The 24,426-nt window shown below is 46.3% G+C and overlaps 1 protein-coding gene across 1 annotated transcript in view; it reads right to left on the reverse strand.

Annotated features, from left to right (window-relative positions):
- LOC146610801 (voltage-gated potassium channel subunit beta-2-like) overlaps positions 1-24,426 on the reverse strand; it is a 235,400-nt gene that overhangs the window by 197,810 nt on the left and 13,164 nt on the right. Inside the window, exon 4 of the mRNA XM_085343878.1 lies at positions 18,289-18,326. Coding sequence (XP_085200004.1) covers positions 18,289-18,326 — 38 coding nt within the window. The remainder of the gene's footprint in view (positions 1-18,288; positions 18,327-24,426) is intronic.

A 24,426-nucleotide genomic window follows, 5' to 3' on the forward strand; every position in this document is an offset into this window, starting at 1 on the left:
CACACACACACACACACACACCCAGTGCCTTGTCTTTTGTAACCAAGGGGGGTTACGTGGGGAAGGTATGTGTTGTAAACTATTGTTTATTGTGTGAACGTTGTCAATAAAAGGGAGCGAGAGGGGGCCGTCGTCATTTGTGATGAGCTGAGATACCGACAAGGCCTCCCTTGCGAGTAAAACGATCGATCGCCGTTTGCCTTGTTTTTCTTTCACGGGAATAAGTTCTGGGATCAGCGGGGTCTGACTTTAGACCCAACAAGCCAAATGGCTGGTTCAGCCAAGTGGAAGCTAAATTGGCTAGTCATTCATATGTAAATTAGGTTGTTACCTGAGAATTCTGGAGGGGAGTGGGGGTGTGTGAAGGATTGCTAATTTCTAACTGCCAACTGCCTCTTTGTTTGTCTGGGGGGGGGGGGGAGCTGCTAAAAGCGGTGAACTTCCTTTTGTGTTCGTCTTGATGCATTCTCAATCATCCAGGAAAATAAATCCCCAAAAGTCACCAACTTGGAGTGGTTAGTTTCCTGAGCCACAAGGAAACTTGTGTTTCAGTTTGCCATCTTAGGGAGAAATCAACAGACATGGGTGTATTTCCTTTGTTGCTGAGATTTATTGATAAAAACAGTACAAAAAACCCCCAACCATTTGTACACATATTTACAAATAATAATAAAAAGTGAGTGAGTACATTTCAACATCTTCAGCAATCGCTCACAATCCTGGCACTGCCATGGTATCTGTAGTCTGCATTTACCACATGTGTATCTGTAGCAGTGAATACATCGCACAGTGGCATGATTGTTCTTGCATTTGTGTTTGACCTGACACATGGCTCTTTTTCCAGGGCTAGGTGTGGAGGGTTGTGTCCGAAGCAACTGTTCTTTTCTTGCCTTCTTCCCAGCAATGATGAATCCAGCTCCACCAGGAAGTCCACCCGTCTTTCCTTTGTCCCGGTGCATGCTTGATACAGCACATGTGCATTCAGTGCTGCCATGTCAATCATAATTATCAAAGACCAGTGGTCTGATTGATACCACAATGGACCACTGATCAATTATGATCAAGGATATATATATGATACAATCTCACTGCACTTAGCCTAATCCTTCATTGCCCTGAAGAATTCTGTGGTGTACGAACCTCCTCTCCAAGGAAGCAGGACGGATTGTAGGGTAGCAAACATAGTCGGGAATCAAAGAACCACCCAAGATTTCTTACTTTTTTTGACAATATTTGCTGTTTGTGGGACACACTACTAAAAATATAAAAAGCATACAGTACTTAATTGAGATGGAACATTTTAACAACAAAAGTATAGATAACCCCTACCCCCCTCCCAAAATGGTTTGTTCTCCCCTGCTCTGGCTCTAGCGCCGTTGCTGCCAGAGCGATAGTGGCTGAGATGCAGCGGAGTGGAGGTGTGGGTGCCTGGCTTAAAACATTCCAGAAGGTAATGATTGTCCAGCCACTAGTAGGATTTCTGGATATCAGCCACCTCCTCTATCTGCCGGTGGTACATACCGTGCAGGGGCCTGTCCTTCCATGATGGTTCCTCGTCTCCCTCCTCTTTCTTGGGTTTCTGCTGCCTGAGGTATTCACTGAGCACTCGGTCAGTTGGGGCCATCTTCCCAATGTATTCTTGGATGTTTGTTGTCTCATCCTGGACTGTGGTGCTGACACTCACCAGTCCCCGGCCCCCCTTCCTTCCGCTTAGCGTACAGCCTCAGGGTGCTGGACTTGGGGTGAAACCCTCCATGCATGGTAAGGAGCTTTCTTGCCTTTATGTCAGTGGCTTCTATCTCCTCCTTTGGCCAGCCTATTACCCCAGCAGGGTACCTGATCACGGGCAGGGCGTAGGTGTTGATGGCCCGGATCTTGTTCTTACCATTCAGCTGACTCCTCAGGACTTGCCTGACCCTCTGCAGGTACTTGGTGGTTGCAGCCTTTCTAGCGGCCTCTTCATGGTTCCCATTCGCCTGCGGGATCCCCAGGTACTTGTAACTGTCCTCTATGTCTCCAGTGTTGCCTTCTGGTAGTTCAATCCCCTCAGTTCTGACTACCTTCCCTCTCTTTGTTACCATTCGACTACACTTCTCCAGTCCGAACGACATTCCAATGTCATTGCTGTATAGCCTGGTAGTGTGGATCAGTGAATCAATGTCTCGTTCACTCTTGGCATACAGCATAAGGTCATCCATGTACAGGAGGTGGCTGACAACTGCTCCATTCCGTAGTCGGTATCCGTAGCCAGTCTTGTTAATGATCTCACTGAGGGGGTTCAGGCCTATGCAGAACAGCAGTGGGGATAGAGCATCTCCTTGGTAGATCCCGCACTTGATGGTGACTTGTGCTATGGGCTTGGAGTTGGCCTCTAGTGTTGTACGCCACATCCCCATTGAGTTCCTGATGAAGGCTCTTAGGGTCCTGTTGATCTTGTACAATTCTAGGCATTCCAGTATCCAGCTGTGGGGCATTGAGTCATAGGCCTTTTTGTAATCAATCCAGGCAGTGCACAGGTTGGTCAGTCTGGTCTTGCAGTCTGTCTACCAGTAGCTGGTGTTTTGCGCCTCTGGTATTCTTGCCAATCCCTTTCCGTGCCCCACTCATGTATTGACCCATGTGCCTGTTCATCTTAGCCGATATGATGCCTGACTGTCACGACGTACAAGGTGGACTCACGCGTAGGACTCCGGGGATGATGTACACAAGAGAATTTATTACAGAACAATGTCCAATGAGTGTATATACACAGATACGGGGCAGTGCTATTTACAAGGGTGCGGGGCAGTCCTATGTACAAAAGGTGAGGGGGGCAGGGGTCCGGGGAAAATCCAGGGGAACACGCTCGTTTCTCTCCACACAATCCAGACACGAATCCACTCGCACACCAGGTAAACAGTCCAGGGAATCTGTACACAAAGAGACGCTTGTTAAATGCTAAACACACACTGCATGGGAAAATACTTGCTGGGGCGCTCGACTTTCACTGACGCGATTCTCACAACGATCCAGCGAAGACCAGCCGTTGCTTCCCGTCTTAAATACCACACTGATGAGGCGCAGGTGTTTCTTCCTCCGAGGGCGTGGGCCAAGGGCGTGAACCCATAATGAGTTCAGCCCTGGCGAGAGAGAGGAGAAGAGAGAAAGAGGGGGAGACAGCTGATCAGCGACCAGCTGAACCCACTTCATCCACCTCCTGACCCAGCCTTTCACGCCCTCGCACTATCCCTCGTTAGATTAGCTGAACTGTCCCCTGCCCAGGCACCAGCCTTACTAGCCCAAGCCGTAATTTTATCTCCGTCATTAGCTCAGCCATCAGCCACACCAACCTCAGCTCCGTCGTCAGCCTCGCCTACCTCTGTTCCTCCTTTAGCATCTCCACTCCAGTCAGTTCCCTCACCTGCTGTTCAGCTTTCAATTCAGTCAGTTCCCTCACCTGCTGTTCAGCTTTCAATTCAGTCAGTTCCCTCACCTGCTGTTCAGCTTTCAGTCCAATCAGTTCACTCACCTGCTGTTCAGCTTCCAGCCTAATCAGTTCACTCACCTGCTGTTCAGCTTCCAGCCCCGTCAGTTCACTCACCTGCTGTTCAGCTTCCAGCCCCGTCAGTTCACTCACCTGCTGTTCAGCTTCCAGCCCCGTCAGTTCACTCACCTGCTGTTCAGCTTCCAGCCCCGTCAGTTCACTCACCTGTAGCTCAGTCTGCTCCTGCCCCGTCAGTTCACTCATCTGTAGCTCAGTCTGCTCCTGTCCAGTCACCTGTAGCTCAGTCTGCTCCTGTCCAGTCACCTGTAGCTCAGTCTGCTCCTGTCCAGTCAGTAGTCCAGTCGCCCGTCCACCATCCTGTTCGGTTCCCGTACCTGCAGCCACAGCACCCAGAGCCTGCTGGTTCTGTCCTGTGTGTGCCAGGGGCTCCAGTGCCCACTGGTTCTGAGACCGTTTTCGCTGGAGGGCCCGAGGAGCCCGTCCGGCAACCTGCCTCGTCAGCTGGAGGGCCCGAGGAGCCCGTCCGGCCTCATGCCTCGTCAGCTGGAGGGCCCGAGGAGCCCGTTCGGCAACCTGCCTCGTCAGCTGGAGGGCCCGAGGAGCCCGTCCGGCCTCATGCCTCGTCAGCTGGAGGGCCCGAGGAGCCCGTTCGGCCTCATGCCTCATCAGCTGGAGGGCCCGAGGAGCCCGTCCGGCCTCATGCCTCGTCAGCTGGAGGGCCCGAGGAGCCCGTCCAGCAACCTTCCTCGTCAGCTGGGGGTTCAGGAGAACCGCACCAGCCTCATGCCTCATCAGCTGGAGGGCCCGAGGAGCCCGCTGCGGCTGCCTCGCTGTCACCTAGCTCTGCTTCTGCTTCGCCTGGTCCAGCTTCGGCCTGTGCCTCGCCTGGTCCGGCCTCTGCTTCTGCCTCGCCTGGTCCGGCCTTTGCTTCTGCCTCGCCTGGTCCGGCCTCTGCTTCTGCTCGCCTGGCCCGGCCTCTGCTTCTGCCTCGCCTGGTCCAGCCTCGGCCTCTGCTTCGCTTGGTCCGGCCTCGGCCTCTGCTTCGCCTGGTCCGGCCTCAGACTCGGCTTCGGCTTCTGCTTCGCCTGGTCCGGCCTCAGACTCGGCTTCGGCTTCTGCTTCACCTGGTCCTACAGCTGCTCCTCAGCCTCCACCGGCTCCCGTGCCGCCTCCTGCAGCTGCTCCTCGGCCGCCTTCTCCTCGTCGCCGGCGTGGTCGACCACCGGACCGCCCCGGACCGCCTTCGCCTGAGTGGCCGCCGTTGCCTTCCGCACGGTCGGCCCCCTGAACTTTCTCATCTCGGCCACAGACCACGTGGCCGGCCACCGGAACTGTCTCATCTCGGCCGCTGCAGCCGCCCACCGGACCGGCTCAGTGGTCGCTGCTGCCTTCCACGTGGCCGCCCACCTGAACTGTCTCGTTTTGGCCTCGGGCCGCGTGGCCGCCCGCCTGAACTGTCTCTGTGTGGACTCCGTCCCTCCGTCCTGGGCCCCCTCCGCCCGCCCTGTTCTGGTTTTTTTTCTTTTGGCCATCGGGTGCCGGCCTTTGTAGGGGGGTACTGTCAGGGTTCCTGGGTCGTTGACCCAGTCATTTCAGTTTGTTCATGTTCAGTTTAGTTCGCCACTTTAATGTTCTCACTTCCTGTTTTTTCCCCGTGTCAGCTTGTCTCCCGTGTCATTAGTCAGATTATGTTCAGCCCTGTACTCACCTGCTTCCAATCATTGTCATCGTTCAACCTGTGTATTTAAGTTCCTCGGTTTCACCAGTTCTCTGTCGTGTCATTGATGTACGTCTGATGGTAATGTGTCTCTCCGCCAGTATGTTCAGTTAGTCAGTCAGCCAGCCAGCTACTCCATCGTTCCTGCTTTATTCTTTCACCCTCCAATAAATCCTCTTCATTTCTGCACCGTGAGTCCAGCGTTTGGGTCATCTCTTCCACGCCTCCACACACACCGCTGACAGAAGCCTGTTTGGTCTGGATGTACCAGTTTATCTATTACCGTATTAAGTCTACTCGCTAGTATTTTAGCCAGGATTTTTTGATCTGAGTTTAATAAAGAAATAGGTCTGTATGATCCCACTTCCTCCAAGACTTTACCTTTTTTGGGAGTACTATAATAATTGCTTCATTCAAAGTTGGTGCTAGGGTGCCCTCTTTGTATGCATGGTTGTACAGTTTAGATAGATATGGAACAAGTTTAATCTTGAAGTGTTTGTAGAATTCATTCCCTAACCCATCTGGACCTGGACTCTTGTCATTTTTTAATAAACCAATAGATTTAGTGATTTCTTCAGTTCTAATCTTGGCATTCAAAATATTGCGATTCACCTGATCTAACACAGGAAGATCACACTTATCTAAAAAATCCTGCATATCTTTAGGCCCTGCAGTGGGATGAGAGGTAAAAAGAGATTCATAAATCTGTCTAAAGTTATCATTAATATCTCTATGCGATGTGACCAGGTTTCCATTACGTGATCTAATTTTGTGAATCGTTCTGTCATTTTCTAACTTCTTTAGTTGTCTAGCTAACAACTTGTGTGGTTTATCCCCAAATTCAAAATACTTCTGTCTTACAAAAATGAACGCTCTATTAATATTGCTAGTTAATATCTGGTTTAGTTTATATTTTAATGCACAAATAGTGTTGTACTTATCTAAAGAGGGAGCCTTTGCATTGTTATCCAAATCATGGATTATTTTTTCTAATTTTAACTGTTCTAGTTTATTATTTTTATTCCGTGAAGCTTGATATGATATTATGGACCCTGTGGTAGGACTCGACTTAAGCGGTCAAAGAAGTGCAGGAGACTGATGCTGTCCAGTAGTGATGTGACGTTCTGTATCGAGGCTTCGAAGCGTGTGTCGAGTAATTGAGGGGGCGTTTCCGTGATGCGCGTATCGAGGCTTGCTTCATTTATGGGAGGAGCTGAAAATGATGACGTCCGAAGCCTCGCTGCCCGGCTGTACCACGTGACTGGTTCATGAAGCGGTTCAAACTTTGCCGCGAGCTATGACAGCGATACAAACCCCTCAGACTTCAATCAAAATGTGAGTGTGTTTGATGGAGAGTTGCGGTTAGTGAGAGTTTGGAGACAGTTTGGAGGTTTATGAGAGTGAGGAGAGAAAGTCAGGAGAGAATGGAGCCAGCTAAGAAGAGGAGGATGTCCTCCCCTGTGTGGGAACATTTTGATTTTATTCCTCCCAACAAGGTATGTAAATTTCTACAGAAGATGTATTTTCATAACACTGATGGTGCAATACAATTTATGTTACGCGGCTTTACTTTTGTACAAGGTGAAGTGTTTGCTATGTGCCAGGGAGCTGGGATATAACAACAACACCTCATCCATGCTTAGGCACTACAGAGCTTTGCATGAGAATAAGGGGAACAGCGATTGTGGAGCAAGACCAGGTGAGCCATCAAATGCCATGGTAATATAGCATGCAGTAATGTTACTAAATGATATAACAATATTATACAGCTGTAATAAGTTACGTGTGTGATATTTATATTTGTGCTTTGTCTTTATTGTCTTTCCTCAGGAGAACAATCTCAAATAGATGAAGACCTGGTTAGCATGGTGATTGAGGACTCCCAGCCATTTAGCATTGTGGAGGAAAGGATTCAAAAGATTTGTTAAATCATTAAATCCTAGCTATGTTCTCCCCACTAAAGGTTATAAAAGCAGTGAATATTTAGTTTTTACTGAATAAAATATGGGCAGGACTGAGGCCTCAGTGTGTAGCTGTCCATACGTCAACGTTAAAGAGCACAACCACTGTCCACACCCAACCACACCTCACCTCACAGTAAATGATCATTTCCATTTTAAGCATTTCCAAATAATCATTTTCCATACTGCCAGTATAAATATACACAGTATACTGCCATCACTACAATATACATGTTTTACACACTCCTTTTGTTGTTGACATTTACAGGCTGTGTGCAAAAGGCCACACTCTTCAAATTCATGCCAACTAATATTTTTACGTCCAGTAGGTGTCCTACTAGAGCAAATGAAGCTTCAAGAAGCTTTGTGCTGGGGTGAACCAATTGGATGAAAAGCTTCAGTGCTTCATGAAGCTTCATCTGCCCATCACTACTGTCCAGTGTAGCAAGTGATTTATTCACCATTTTGTGGCCCAAACAATTTTTACAAAGAAACAAATAAGAAACTCAACTCTATAATTAACTCAATTCAAATAAACATAACTGAACTTACATCAACAGAAATTAAGGTCAACCTGCACACAGCTACACTGACCTGAACCTTTCTCTCGAAACACCTGAGTTCGTCTGCTTAAATAGTCCACTTAATCAAACAATTTCTCCTCTGGACTATTCCATTCAGTAGGTAGGTAAGATGAACATGATTATATTCAATCCTCTACTACTCCTCTTGACTGGCAACATAAACTCTGTGGTGTAATCAATACATATCACAACAGTAAATCTATTTCTTTATAAACCCTCTAAAATCAACTTTATTAAATTACAAGAATTCTTCCCCTTCTGCACTTGGTCTCTTCCTGTGACCTCAGATGAACCCAGAAGGTATAAAGCAGGAAGTAAAACTACATTTCCTCCTTTTGCTTCTGCAAGACAGGTAGGTAAGGTAAGTTCTAAACAATACAAATTAACAGTTGAAATAAATAACATGTTAACTTAACAAACTTGTATGAATTGATTTAAACCAAGATGTTATATTATATAATCTGTAAAAGTGCAGAACATAAACAAACCCGGGATAGTAGAGGTTTGCCTATTGCAGATTACATGTGAAATATGGTTAAATCAAAACAAGAATATAGAATATAGACAAATGGTCTTCTCACCCACTTTGTCACAGACCCCCTAATATAAGCTTTAGACGTTTCCCATAATATGCCTGGTGAGGTCTCGGCATTATCGTTTATATCAAAGAATAAAGAGGTCTGAGAACTTATATACTGTTGAAATTTTAAATCACTCAGTAGTTGTGGGTCGAATCTCCAAGTCCTGCATGCTTTAGTGAGATCACTAAGTGCAAAGGAGCAGGTGGCAGGGCAATTAATCAGAAATAATAATATTGTGGTAGGTTACATTACGAACTAGGGAGAGCATTTTTCCATCCACCAAAAAATAGTCAATCCTTGAATAACTGTTATGTGCAGGAGAGTGGAAGGAATACTCTCTGCCTGATGGATTTAAAGTTCTCCACACATCACAGATATTCATATTGTTCATGTATGTTTTGATAAAGTTGCTACCTTTACACGATGTAGTTCTTTTGGAGAGGGATTTATCTAAGTATGGGTCTAACACTAAGTTGAAATCACCTCCAATTATTAAATTACCATTAGGTATATCCGGAATTAAGCTGAACACCTTTCTGTAGAACTCTGGATCATCATGGTTAGGCCCATTAATGTTCAGTAGGGTAATCGGAGTAGCGTGCAGCTCCCCGGTCACTAATACATATCTACCATTCTTGTCAGCTATGGTGGAAGTATGCTTGAACGGGGTATCTTTCTTAATTAATATAGCTACCCCTCTAGTTTTAGCAGAAAATGTTGAATAATACACCTGTTTCATCCATCTACACAATAAGTTTATTGTGAGCTGCATTTTTCAGATGAGTTTCTTGTAAAAAAATAATATCCGCTTTAAGAGGTTTCAAGTGTGATAACACTTTGCCTCTCTTAATAGGCTCATTTACACCTTTCACATTCCATGTACAAAAGGTTAAATCCACATTCTTTACATTTCCATTGTCTTGCATTTGAATAAATTAAGGCGGCTTAATTCTATTACTTTCCATACTTATGCAGTCAAGATATGGGCCCCAGCCCTCGCCCCCCCCACCGCCCTACCCAGATTCTTTCTGGTAGAAACTTTTCGTAGTATTTCTTCCATGGTGTGGTAGTAATGTATCCTTGCAATCAAGTGTCGTGGCGGGGCTTCATCTTCTGGGGTCGCTCGCAGGGCTCTGTGTGCTCGGTCCAACAGCGGAGTTTCATCCAGGTCCAATAGATCTCGTAACAGCTTTGCCACAAAATCTCTAACATGTTGTCCATTTTCTCTGCCTTCAGGTACCCCGGCTAACCTTATATTGTTCCTCTTTGAACGCCCTTCCAGGTCAATGCATTTTTCAGACAATTGTTCCACTTTGTTAGAAAGTTGTTTGACTTTTTCTTCTAATTTCACCACGGAGTTCGAAGTATTTGTCGCCGATTCTGATAAATCTTTCAGCTGGACATTATGGTTTTCCATTACGGTTCTCAAAGCTGAGATGGTCTCATCATTTTCAGCCCTCAGCCCGCAATTTCCCCGCGTAGGGTATCACAAATGTCTGCTTTCATTTGAGTTATCTTGGTGTCCAAAGAAGCAATCGTTGACAGCACTTGTTGTTACCTTGTGTATACTCCTCAAATGCGGAGATGGCTGGTGTGCCGGTTTTAATGCTGTCATTTTCAGCCGAGGCCACGCCAAAGTCGGCCGTTTCGGTTGCTGCTTGCTTTGGATTTGGTTTTTTTGGTGGCATTTGGAGAAGAATGAACTCTTCACAACCCCTGTATTACTTTGTAGGAGAAAAATGTATTCCTTTGATGATTATCGCAATTTCATCAAATCAGGTGCAGGAGCTGCTGGCATACGCGTCTTCACCCTCTCATTGCCTATCCGGAAAATTTAACTTGTGACATGAAGCCAATGTTTTAATTTCTAATCAAACCAGAAAGGTTTAATGAACAACTGGGTTTGTCTCGCATTAACCGCCTGGACACAGAGGACATCGAAATGCAGCTGATTGAACTGAAAAGCTCGACTCTGTGGGGGTCAAATTTTGCAGTACTACAGATGCAGCTGGAATCCACAGCTGTGCATGTTCATGGAGCTTGCATTTTCTCCTGCTGGACATCACTACCTGACAAGTTTAACTGTCTTCAGAACATTGCAGAGGCCTTTATTGACAGTATTTGGCTCTACATGTCTGTGTGAGCAGATTTTCTCTCACATGAGTGTCATCAGGTAGTCTGAACGCTGGACACTGGATAAAAAGTGTCTTTTTTTGTTTCAAAATAGCTGATAACTATTTGCTGATAGCTGCCAACATCTGCGAAAAAATATAATTCTATAAAGTTGTTCTATATAGTGTGTAACTGTTAATATAGAGCATTATTAAATTTATTGCTAATGCAATTATATGGCACATTGACTTCAGAGGAAATTTTAGATGGCACTCATCATCAAAAAGGTTGCCTACCCCTGCTGTAGATCAAAAGATTTTGAAGTGCCCCATTAACTTTAATTCTTGCCCTTGGGCAGTTATATAATGCGTGAATGACCATGACTGAAGAAACCCGAACTTCCCCAGAACTGTATATAAAAATTCCCAATTAAACTGATCAAAAGCCTTTTTGGCATCTAAACTAATAAGAACCCTCTGATTTTTATGTTTAACTACATAGTCAATTATATGTAATGTTGGAAATCCATCCGGTCCTGGTGATTTATTTGTTTTTGAGTTTGAGATAGCCTTCTTAATTTCAATTTCGAATATTTTGTTGATTAAGTTTGCATTTTGATTTTCAGTCACCTTTGGTAAGTTGAGTGAGTCCAAGAAGGATATCATACATTTATCATCTACTCTAGATTGTGCATATAGTTCTTTGTAGAATGTTAGAAAAGCTAGCTGGATGTCTTCCAATTTATACAGTATACTGTTCATTTGAGGTTCTTTCATTTTGTAAATTATCTTTTCTAATTGTTTTTTTTTTTTTTTACTTATAGGCTAATAGTTTTGCTGATTGCCCTCTTGTCTCATAGTAGGGCTGGGTGATATGGCCTATAATCCATATCACGGTATAATTTGAAGCATGCGCGGTAACAATATATATCGCGATATATTCTTTTCTTCTGTATAACGTATTTTACACACTATAAGGCACACTTAAAATCCTTTAATTTCCTGAAAAATCAACAGTGTATGAATTCTGGTTGTGCTTACTGACCTCGACAGAAATCTGTCAAAAAATGTTTTAGAAAATGTTTTAGTACGACTTTGGTAAGCTATGAAGGCGCACCGCTTAATGGATTGCCGGAGCACTACGGCTGCCGTAGTCAGGAGCCTTGCGGAGTAAGCTGGGTCTAAAACTATGTCTGCTTCAGGTCCCAAAGTCAAAGGAACACTGCGGCATCACTGAGAGTTAAAAACCGTCTAAATTCTTTCATCTTTAATAAAATGATCAGTGTTGCTGCTTTACCAGGTGTAACAATTAAGTTTAACATCCAGGCATCTATGAAAACAGAATATATTAAATTCAACTGAGTTAGAAGTTAGCAGGAAGTTAGCTCGCTAGTTTCCACCTAAACATCATATGCCATGTTCTGACTGAGAGATTTCTGAAAAAATTAAAACGCTATCACTTCCAAAATAAATTAAGACAGAAAACTAAACAGCAGTGACTTTTGTAGGGTTACTGAAGTTGGACTAACTGGTATATAATGATGTCCTATGTGATCGCTAGCAAAACAGCTATGTTAGCATAACATTAGCACAGTGCAGCTGAAGGATGAACGCTAACTTTTTTCCACTCGATAAAAGTTAACGTGAGGGTTTCCGGTGGTTAGGGACAAACGCAATTGCATGGAAGGATGCTATAAACGGTCCGATAAATCCATCACTCCTATACTACAGTTATCCACACTGTTAAGGTCTTTTTTTGAACATAAAAAAATAGTCCAATCTAGAATAGAATGAATGCAGGTTGGAGAGAAAAGTATAATCCTGTTTTATGGGATTTAAATCTCTCCAAACATCTATAAGCCCTAAATCCTTTAAAATTAATTTAACATTTTTGGTTATTTTGTTTAGTCCTGGGTCATGTAGGTTTGAAGATTCTAAGGATAGATTGAGTCGAACATTGAAATCCCCTCCCAAAATTAAAATGTCTTGTGTTTGAGTTTTTATGTATGTTTTGTATTCATTTGTGTTCCAGTTTAGCTCATCTAGTTAATTTCTAGGTTGCAGTTTAGACCTTTGTTTCTTAGTTGTTTTTGTCATCTCCCCTATACTAAGTCTCCTTGGTCCATGTGTCTACCTGTCCTTGTTGTCAAGTTCGTGTCATGTCTATGTCTCCATGTTTCCTGTTTATTTTAAAAGAGTCTGGTGTTCTTTGTTCATTGTATCTAGTTTCACTTCCCCTGTCCTGTCATTAGGTTCATGTGTCACCTGTTCTTCTTCCTTTCCACTTCTCCTGATCATCCCTGTGGGTATTTAGTCCCTGTGTTTCATTCAGTTTGTGTCGCGTCGTCTGTTACCATTCCTGTCACTCTAGCTATATGTACTGATTCATAGTTTTTCAGTCTCTGTTCTGGTCATGTTCATAGTAATCTGCTCCTGTCATGTTTTCATAGTCTTTCATGTGCCAGTCCAGAATTCTGTTCTTTGCTTTTTCATGTCGTGTTCATAGCTCATAGGTACAGTTCAAGTTAGAGTCTTAGTTTGTCTTAGTCTTTAGCTGTTTCCCAGTTTAGGCTCTTTGTTAAGGTCATTGCCATAGTTTATGTTTGGTTATTTTTGCTTTACTGTTTACTGGCCCCAATAAAGGCTCACTTTGAGTTCAATAAAGGTTTTGCCTCCTTCGTCTGTGTCCGCAACTGGGTCCTCCAAACACCCTCCACACGGTCTGCGCCCACTGATTGTGACAACAACAATCAGTTCAATCAATTCAATTCCTAAGACCTGGCGTCCACATATGTGGACATCACATTTTGGGTTATTTAGACCAAAATATTTAATTTTGCTCTACAAGGGCCTGATACCCACTTACAAGGACATTATACTGCTACTGTTCTATCAAAATTTTCAACGAATATCCTCATACAGGGAGTGCAGAATTATTAGGCAAATCAGTATTTTGTCCACATCATCCTCTTCATGCATGTTGTCTTACTCCAAGCTGTATAGGCTCGAAAGCCTACTACCAATTAAGCATATTAGGTGATGTGCATCTCTGTAATGAGAAGGGGTGTGGTCTAATGACATCAACACCCTATATCAGGTGTGCATAATTATTAGGCAACGTCCTTTCCTTTGGCAAAATGGGTCAAAAGAAGAACTTGACAGGCTCAGAAAAGTCAAAAATAGTGAGATATCTTGCAGAGGGATGCAGCAGTCTCAAAATTGCAAAGCTTCTGAAGCGTGATCATTGAACAATCAAGCGTTTCATTCAAAATAGTCAACAGGGTCGCAAGAAGCGTGTGGAAAAACCAAAATAACTGCCCATGAACTGAGAAAAGTCAAGCGTGCAGCTACCAAGATGGCACTTGCCACCAGTTTGGCCATATTTCAGAGCTGCAACATCACTGGAGTGCCCAAAAGCACAAGGTGTGCAATACTCAGAGACATGGCCAAGGTAAGAAAGGCTGAAAGACGACCACCGCTGAACAAGACACACAAGCTGAAACGTCAAGACTGGGCCAAGAAATATCTCAAGACTGATTTTTCTAAGGTTTTATGGACTGATGAAATGAGAGTGAGTCTTGATGGGCCAGATGGATGGGCCCGTGGCTGGATTGGTAAAGGGCAGAGAGCTCCAGTCCGACTCAGACGCCAGCAAGGTGGAGGTGGAGTACTGGTTTGGGCTGGTATCATCAAAGATGAGCTTGTGGGGCCTTTTCGGGTTGAGGATGGAGTCAAGCTCAACTCCCAGTCCTACTGCCAGTTTCTGGAAGACACCTTCTTCAAGCAGTGGTACAGGAAGAAGTCTGCATCCTTCAAGAAAAACATGATTTTCATGCAGGACAATGCTCCATCACACGCGTCCAAGTATTCCACAGCATGGCTGGCAAGAAAGGGTATAAAAGAAGAAAAACTAATGACATGGCCACCTTGTTCACCTGATTTATGGGTGGCTGTAGCTCAGGTGGCAGAGCAGGTCAGCCACTAATCAGAAGGTCGGTGGTTCGATCCCAGGCTGCCAAAAACATTCAGCTTTGATATTAATGAGTTTTTTTGGGTTCATTGAGAACATGGTTGTTGTTCAATAATAAAATTATTCCTCAAAAATACAACTTGCCTGATAATTCTGCACTCCCTGTATGTGGTTCTCATTTTTCTTAGGAACAAAAATCAGGTAAAAAAATCTGGTAATTCTTTGTTTTTACATTCATCGGGTCCCAATCAGCCCAAATATCAAAGAGAAATTAAAAATGCATGCCGTGAAAGAGTTCAGGTCTTAGGAGGTTAAAGAATTTTAACTCTGATCCTGGGGGAGCATATATATTAATAAAAGTAATCAGTGTACCCTCCAGGTATCCCTTTACTAGCACAAACCTCCCCTCCTGCTTGATATTAGAATTGCCACACCCCTTTTGGAGCCCCGAGGACAAGAAGGTGAATACTAATTAAATTTCCATTTCCTAAGTTTTTCATGCTCTAGCTGTGATAGGTAGGGTTCCTGTGAAATGCCAACTTCTTTTCCTTCTCTTTTCAATTTTGACATGATTTTGCTTCTTTTAATGTGTTTCCCCAAGACATTTACATTGTATGACACTACTTTGCTTACGAGACTGTATTTTACAACATTATGTGATTTTAAGCTCTGTAAATAACAAGAAATCGAAAAGTACACTCCTGGGGAGAAAAAAACCCAAACAAACAACACGTGTGAAAAAGAACACTATAAGGCAAAAACATACAATCACATTGACTCCCAAGAACAAAAACATTATATTAGTTGTAATTGGTGAGGGAAAAGCTCTTCTATCCACTTGTGGAAGAGTGCCCTCTTTAGCCCAAAGGCCAAAAGCACAATGGTCTGTAGAGTCCAGCTCACTACGCATATGAGTGACCCAACTTTAATCTACTTTTATATGCTCATGTTATGAAATTATCAAAATATATAACTAAAACATCTTTATCAATATAGTCTGTGATCTCAGTTACTCTTAAATCTCTATAGTCCTAAATTTACCTCCAATATGATGCTCCATCTCAAGTAGCCTAATTACCCACAGTCACACTGGTGCCTAAATGCCTGAAGACGCTCCTTGAAGCCCTGCTTTTGGATCATATTTCACTGTTTCTTCTTCGCACTTGTTTGCCAAGTCTGCTGTCTTATTTGGTCCAAGAGTGTAGCCCTGTCTTTCACGTCTACCGATAATCCTCTCTTCATTATATTTGTAGTCTCTTCATGCGCCGTGTTGTACATCACTGCTCCATCACTGTAGTACACTCTCAGCCTGGCCGGGAAAGGGGACTGAAAGCGGATGTTATTGTCCCAAAGCACCTTCTTCGTTGCCACATATTCTCTTCTTCTTCATTGTATCTCCGGAGCATAGTCATTGTCTAAATGTATCCTGGGGCTTGGAAAATAAAGCACCCTAGCCTGCCAAGCCTTCTTGAGAATATCCTCCTTGGTACGATAACTTGCGAATTTCACAACAAATGAGCGTGGCAGGGTTCCGTCCCAGTACTGTCTCAGCAACAGTACTGGGAGCTCTTTCAATCCCCAGCGCGGGGGGAGAAGAGAGACCCAATGTCTTTTCCAAAAAAGTCTCCGATGGAAATGTGTCCTTCCCCTTCCTTCACGACGTATATTCTGAGATTCTTGCGAAATGAACATTACTCTAGATCCATCAGCTTTGTCTCATATCGCTAATTCCATTAGCAACTCCTCCAAAACCTAGATTCAAGTTCTCCACTATGCATCCATCTGCTTCATCAAGTCTTTTGCCGATGTCATTCACATCCTCCCTTATGGCATTAAACTACTCATTTGTGTCTTTTCTGAAAGCACGCAGTTCTTTTAATATCATATCCCTAGTAGGGGGGGAGGTCTTTCACATTAGCATTTGCATCAGGTTGCTGCTCTTCTTCCATATTACTACTAGCTTGGGATGAGGCATCTTATCCCACTTCTCTACGTTCACTTATGTTCTTTTTCTTGAGTTTTCTGGGCATTTTTGTTTTGGAAAAAGGTATCCAGCACTTACAGTCCAAGTTTTTTAGGTTTCAAGTTAGATAAGTTGGGGAAAAGAGTAATAAAGTTGGGAGTGTTTACTCTACACAGCCATCACTCGGCCCGACAGACCGGAAGTCTCATGGTCTGGCTTTTAACACGCTTTGACCAAAACATTTTGGTTTTAACAGTTGTAGTTGTTGTTTAAGTTGTTTATATTGACCTATGTCGTCTACTTCTATAAATAAATTTGACCTTGACCTTAACCTTCTTATGACTTCTGACAGTGCTCTTGTGCTTGTGCTTGTCCAGCTAGATCTTGGTACTGGTACTTGCTTTCACTGATCTGTGAAAAGCACAGGGTGCCAGTGGAGGGCCTGCCAGTTCTGGTATTCTATGGGAAATGCCAATTGGGTCCCACAATCTGGCCAGTGAGCCAAGGGGCCATTTCATCAGGCCCTCAGGTCACCCTCATGAAGTCTGTTTCTGATTGTTTTTATCAGAGAAAATTATAACAGTGGTCAACTGGAAGTCATTTTGTGGGGCTCTGACATTGTTTATTCTGTTCTTCCTCAATTATACTTCTTTATGACACAAAACAAAATATTAAAATGACAAACTGGAAATGCATACTTCTTAAACGTCTCCTTTAAGCGATGGATAATTTTAAATCTAGATTTTTAGTAATATGCTTAAGGGAGCACATGCTTGTTGACAACAACTATAATTTTTGCAAAGTCACAGTTAGTACCAGATCATTCTTATTTGCTGTCATTTCATGATTGTCTCAGAAATTGCATATTCATCTGAATCATAGGAACACCATCTTAAACATGAGTGTGGCAGGGGTCTGGTCTGTGGCTCTGCTGCAGTGGAGGGGTGGTGCATTGGAATGGTTTTCATCAGGCTATTTTACCGGAGTGCACACGGCTATTGCTTTGTATTAGTTCTGATGGATTATGCAAGGGGATACCTGGAAGCAGTGCTGCTGCTCACCATTTCTGCAATGAATGTAGCGCAAGCGCTGTTTCAGGTAATCTTGTGATAATGACTGACCAGGGCATGTCGTTCATGTCTCGCACACTGGAAGAGCTGTATGAATTACTGGGCATTAAATCTATTCGGACCAGCATCTACCACTCTCAGACTGATAGGGTGGTGAAGCGGCTGGATAAGACTTTAAAATTCGAAATTTCATTCATGAGGATGAATGCAATTGGGATTGCTGGTTAGACCCTCTGTTGTTTTGGAGTGCAAGAGGTGCCCCAGGCCTTCACAGAATTTTCTCCACGGGGGATGTTGGACCTGATTAAAGTGGAGGAGCCATACAAATATATAGAATAGAATAGAATAGAATAATCAAAGTTGAACGCGCATGGGCAGAAATGTTGAGACTGCAAGCAACACAATGCGAGCAAGCGCAAATGCAAAAACTGAGCGAGAGGAGCTGCTATTGTGTGTGTGTGTATGGATAACAGCAAACACTGAAATACATTTTTTGCACACAGCAATGAATTTTTTCACTCAAATTTAGCTTTTCTTCGCTCAAAATAAATTTCTCCTCAAAATGCAACACCTGCAAATTTTTTTTATGTGCGCTCAGAATAGTGGCACAAAAATAACGCCGTAGACTCTCCCTATTTTCAGTGACGCAGAGGCTCGAGAGAGTGGCTGAGTACAGAGTTGAGTGGAGAAGCAGCTGAAAAGCTGATCTCCCAACATAAAGAAAAAAAAGGATGTATTGTGCAAATAGAGCACAACAAAACTGTCACCTGAGGCTACATGGGGTCCATTCATTTCACAATGAGATTGAATTTACATGCGGAAGTAAAAGGTATTTGTTGTCTCTTACCTCATCTGTGACCTGACCTCCAAAGGTAACCCAAGTTCCTGCAAAAGAATAAAAACTTTACACTTTCTTTGTTTGTGTGTGTGTGTGTGTGTGTGTGTGTGTGTGTGTGTGTGTGTGTGTGTGTGTGTGTGTGGCACATGTTGTAGCAGACCTGGCCTCCAAAGTTCCAGTAACATAAAAATAAAATATCAAAATTTCTGTGTGTGTGTGTGCAAACACATGTTTTAGCAGACATTATGTAATACCTTTTATTTGCTCTAAACATTGGACAAAATTCTGATTGGGGGAACATGTTTAGGCTGTAAATATTACTACAACTTTGAAACATTTTTACATAAAAACAGAGTGTATAAAAGAAGATGACTTGTCCTCCTAAGACAATAAAATTTTGATATTTTATATTTTGATCCAATGGCTCCCAGTTTGTTCATATATACAATGGGTCTTCCTTAAGATACAAATATTTGTTGTAGAATTTTGTTTGGTGTCAGTAAACATTAAACATGCCACACCAAACTAGCAGACAGGGGTGTTCAACTAAAATTTAAAAGGGTCCTGTCAGGGTTCCTGGGTCGGTGACCCAGTGTTTTCAGTTTTGTTCATGTTCAGTTTATTTTGCCACTTCCATGTGCTCACTTCCTGCTTTTCCTGTGTCATTAGCCAGATTATGTTCAGCTGTGTACCCACCGGCCTCTCATTATCATCCTCATCAGTCTGTGTATTTAAGCACTCTGTTTCTACCCGTTTACTGTCGTGTCATTGATGTTACGTTGTCCTTCCCGTGTGTTCCCTCAGTTCAGTCAGCCGTTCAGTTGTCCAGCCAGTCAGTGTCCGTTCACCCTCTGTTCACCCACTCCCTATAATAAACCTTTACCTACCTGCCAGTCCTGCGTTTGGGTTCCTTCTTCCTCGCCTCCACACAACGCCTGACAGAATGACACGACCCGTGCCACGAAGACACGATTGGAACCCAGCGGACTCGGACCTCTACGAGGGGCAGGAGGTAGCGCTCTCCTTGTGTGCGGAAAAGCTCAAGGAGAAACAGCGGCTCTTCACGGAGCGAGAGCACATCTTCGAGGGTACTCGCCTGGCTCTGGGCGGACCTCGGAGACACCGCGTTCTCCCACCTGCTGCCTCACCTGCACCGGAGCATCTGCCGCGGAGAGTGGGCGTTTCGCGCCGCGCTTCGGCGGCTCCCTCTCTCGCGAGTCCGCTCCTCGCTCACACGTCACCTGCCTCATTCACCGGACCTTCAACCTCGCCACGGCACAGCGGCTCCGCCTCCCACCTCGGCTCAACAGAGGTTCCCGTGCCAGAGGCTCGGACGTGTACCCGGCCCGCTTCCTCCTCCCGGAGAAAGCGGCGCACACGCCGCCATAAAATGGACTATTTCCAGCAATTCCCGGTGGTGAGTTCCAGTGACTGTTTTCCACCCTCATTTGACTCTCCACTTAAAACCAATCATAAACCCATCTCTCATTCATGGGATGTTTCCCTCCTGGAGGATTCTGTGGACTGGGAAGATTTGTTCTGCTCTGCTCCCCCAAAGACTGTAAATAGTGGTGGCAGAAGGACCAGCATAATCCCTGAGAAACTTGGCAGATTCACCCACCCAGTCATTATTTCCACCCCTATCAGTCAGCCTACACCCAAACCTGTGCCAGCTCCCAGGACGAGGGCAGCTGTGACCCAGTCTACCTCCACACCTGCTTCTGTTTCTCGGGTGGGGGTGCCTGTCCCAGCGCCCAGGCTGAGGGCAGCCAGAACCCAGCCAGACCTCCCTAGAGGCTTGGAAGAGCTAACCGGTTCACCTGCTACCTCACCACTTCATCCACCTCCTGACCCAGCCTTTCACACCCTCGCACTATCCCTAGTTAGATTAGCTGAACTGTCCCCTGCCCAGGCACCAGCCTTACTAGCCCAAGCTGTAATTTTATCTCCGTCACTAGCTCAGTCTGTAGCTCAGCCATTAGCCACACCAACCTCAGCTCCGTCGTCAGCCTCGCCTACCTCTGTTCATCCCTTAGCATCTCCACTCCAGTCAGTTCCCTCACCTGCTGTTCAGCTTCCACTCCAGTCAGATCCCTCACCTGCTGTTCAGCTTCCACTCCAGTCAGTTCCCTCACCTGCTGTTCAGCTTCCACTCCAGTCAGTTCCCTCACCTGCTGTTCAGCTTCCACTCCAGTCAGTACCCTCACCTGCTGTTCAGCCTCCACTCCAGTCAGTTCCCTCACCTGCTGTTCAGCCTTCACTCCAGCCCCCTGTACTTCCGTCTCCTGTCCTCCAGTCCCCTCCAGTCAGTCCGTAGTCCAGTCAGTCCAGTCTGCCCCTGTCCAGTCTGTAGTCTAGTTAGTCCAGTCTGCCCCGGTCCAGTCTATAGTCCAGTCAGTCCAGTCTGCTCCGGTCCAGTCTGTAGTCCAGTCAGTCCAGTCTGCTCCTGCTCAGTCTGTAGTCCAGTCGCCTCCTGTCTCCCAGTCGCCCGTCTACCATCCTGTTCAGTTCCCAGACCTGCAGCCACAGCACCCAGAGCCAGCTGTGAGCTCTCCCGCTCCTCAGCCAGGGGTTTCTGCACCCGCTGGCCCGGCCGCTCCTCAGCCAGGGGTTTCCGCACCCGCTGGCCCGGCCGCTCCTCAGCCAGAGGCTTCCGCGCCTACTGGCCCTGCCTGTCTCCAGCCAGAGGCTTCCGCGCCTACTGGCCCTGCCTGTCTCCAGCCAGAGGCTTCCGCGCCGCCTGGTCCGGCATCGGACTCAGTCGCTGCCTCGCCTGGTCCGGCCTCGGCCTCTGCTTCGACTGGTCCGGCCTCGGCCTCAGCGTCTGCTTCGCCTGGTCCGGCCTCGGCCTCAGCGTCTGCTTCGCCTGGTCCGGCCTCGGCCTCAGCGGCTGTTTCGCCTGGTCCGGCCTCAGACTCAGCGTCTGCTTCGCCTGGTTCGGCCTCTGCCTCAGCTTCGCCTGGTCCAGCCTCGGCCTCTGCTTCTGCTTCGCCTGGTCCAGCCTCGGCCTCTGCTTCTGCTTCGCCTGGTCAGGCCTCGGCCTCAGCTTCTGCTTCGCCTGGTCCTGCGGCTGCCGCGTCGTCACGTCAGCCATGTTCTGGACGTCGTCATTGCGGCCGCCTTCCTCGCGGCCGCCCACCGGACCTGCTCAGTGGCCGCCGCCGCCTTCCTCGCGGCCGCCCACCGGACCTGCTCAGTGGCCGCCGCCGCCTTCCTCGCGGCCGCCCACCGGACCTGCTCAGTGGCCGCCGCCGCCTTCCTCGCGGCCGCCCACCGGACCTGCTCAGTGGCCGCCGCCGCCTTCCTCGCGGCCGCCCACCGGACCTGCTCAGTGGCCGCCGCCGCCTTCCTTGCGGCCGCCCACCGGACCGGCTCAGTGTTCGCCACCACCTTCCACTCGGCCGCCCGCTTGAACTGTCTCGTCTCGGCCGCGGGCCACGTGGCCGCCCGCCTGAACTGTCTCGTCTCGGCCGCGGACCACGTGGCCGCCCACTGGTGCTGTCTCGGTGTGGACTCCGTCTGTGGAGACTCTGTGTGCCTCCCAGAGCACTCTGGCATGCACACACAACTTAGGAGAGAGGTTATATCTGCTCTTACTGATATATGGTATAGCAAACCCACGTATCGAGGCAAAACAAAACAGGAGCACCAGAAGGCCAAAAGACAAAAAGAAAAACAAAACACGAGTCCCAACCCAAAAAAACCAATGAAACAAAACACACCACAGCCCAAGAAAAATGGAATCCAAAACAGAAGAGTTCAGGGGGCCGGCCCGGGGGCCGACAGCACAGGAGTCCAAACAGTTCAGGGGGCCGACCGTGCGGAAGGCAACGGCGGCGTCGTGGACACAGTTCGGGAGGCCGACCGTGTGGAAGGCAACGGCGACAGCGCTGGTCCGGGGCTGGCCGTGCGGAAGGCAACGGCGGCCGCTCAGGCGATGGCGGTCCGGGGGCCGGCCGCGCGGAAGGCAACGGCGGCCACTCAGGCAAAGAGGGTCCGGGGCCGGCCGTGCGGAAGGCAACGGCGGCCACTCAGGCAAAGAGGGTCCGAAAGAGGTGTAGCAGTGGTCGAGTAGCCGATTTCCACGAGTGTTAAAATGGATGTGTTGGTGGAGTTTGGGTGAGACTTTCTTCAGGTTTCCCTTATTAAAGTCGCCGGCTGCGATAAATGCTGCCTCTGGGTGTGCGGTTTCCTCACTGCTGATCGCGCTGTACAGTTCCCTGAGTGCTCGGTCAGTGTCGGCTTGTGGGGGAATGTAAACAGCCGTAATAATCACTGCTGTAAATTCCCTCGGTAGCCAGAATGGCCTGCACTTAATCATCAGGTACTCCAGGTCCGGTGAGCAGAAGGATTTGACCGGGTGCACGTTTGCATAATCACACCAGCTGTTGTTGATCATGAAACATACACCACCGCCTCTGCTTTTCCCAGTAAGATCCTGTGACCTGTCCGCGCAATGCACGGGGAACCCCGGTAGTTGTATTGCGGAGTCCGGTACCTTGTCCGATAGCCAGGTTTCTGTGAGGCAGATCACGCAGCAGTCCCGCATCTCTCGCTGGAATGAGATCCGTGCCCGAAGCTCGCATAGCTTGTTCTCCAGAGATTGCACATTAGCCAGTAATAAACTGGTCTGGTGGTCTGTTAGTGCGCCGTCTCAGTCGAACCAGAACGCCAGATCTTCTCCCTCTGCGTCGGCGTTTGCGGCCTCCAGGGCCAGAGAACAAAGGCGTCTCAGGTGAGATGAATGGGGGGTCTGCAAACGGAGCGTCCGTGTTGCAAAACTTGTTAGTTATAAGAAAGTCCGTCTTTTATGTCCAGTAAGGTTTGTTGGTCGTACACAAGGAGACATGTACTAGTCGTGAAAAAATAAAGGAAAAGTAAAATTAAACACAGAAAACAGCTGTTGCTTGGGGGAGCTCGCGACGAGGCTGCCATACTCGGCGCCATCTTGTTTCCATATATGCTTAGAGGTGTATAATCGATTGTGTAGTGATAGGATGTGTGATCCTTAATAGTCTGCAAAGGCTTGGTGTGCATTCCAGAGTGTTCTGGCATTCACACCTACATCCTGGGAGCATGGGAAGAGGTCGTACCTTGTCTTATTGTTTTATGGTAGGATAAACCTATCTATATCTGTTTTAGGCTAAGTGCCTTTTGTTTAGATGAACTGCTGGACTTCCAGACCAGCAGATTTAGGGAAGTCTTTATGGGGTCATACACTGACCACACACACTGACCACACACACACACACACACACACACACACACACACTTACACAACGCACAGGCAAGGTACTCTTTGTGTGTATGTAGACGTCATATGTTAATGAACCTATGTATATTCATGTAACCTCAATAAAAGAGCAGTGTTACGGGGGAGCAGACGAGAGCAAATGGGGTCGAGCGAAGGAACGGCGTTTGTCCAGTTCTCTCCCGTGCACAAGAAACATAAAGAACTTTGCCTATTCGTGTCTTGCTTTGCTGTGTAATTAAATTATATTGAATAGGTTTAAGCTACAAACCTATCATTAATGTCAATACAGAGCATGAGGGAAACAAATTTTTCAAACCAAGGAGGCTCATCATGAGAGACAAATTGGTCTTTTATTTAAAACCCCAGTAGCACATATTCAGGCCAGCATGTCTCAGCTGCCTCTGTCTTAAAGTCAGGGAACAGTTGATGTGTGGCTGATTTTATAGTTGCAAAATCAGCCTCACAGCAACTGCCCTGATGGATATTTAATAGTCACTATGTGGAACTGTCTTCAAAAACGGCGTGAACAAATTAAGGCACGCCGCAATAGGTCAAAATATATAGTAAGACTCAGGCCGCGCTAGCACTCAAGATTTGGTGCCTAAGCAGTTACACTAGGATGAATGTCACAAACTACCAAACACATCTTGTCTTGTGTGTCGCTGATTCCTTGGCATTGTTTGTCTAAATACTGCAACACTTGCTTGTGTGAGCCCGACAAAGCACCCCGTGTGACTTAATGGCTGCAAGTATTGGATCTGCTGGGTCCATGACTGGCCAGGTTGTACTGTCATGAGCGAAGTGAGGATGGGCCCAAAGGCAGACACAAAACACAGACTTTTTAAAGTCCTTAAACTAATTTATTTGACAGCAAAGAAAGGCAGACAAAATAA

Source organism: Diplotaxodon limnothrissa, linkage group LG20 (genome assembly GCF_057381915.1).
Source record: "Diplotaxodon limnothrissa isolate DT_005_m linkage group LG20, D_limnothrissa_male_GT1.1, whole genome shotgun sequence".
Classification (NCBI taxonomy): domain Eukaryota; kingdom Metazoa; phylum Chordata; class Actinopteri; order Cichliformes; family Cichlidae; genus Diplotaxodon; species Diplotaxodon limnothrissa.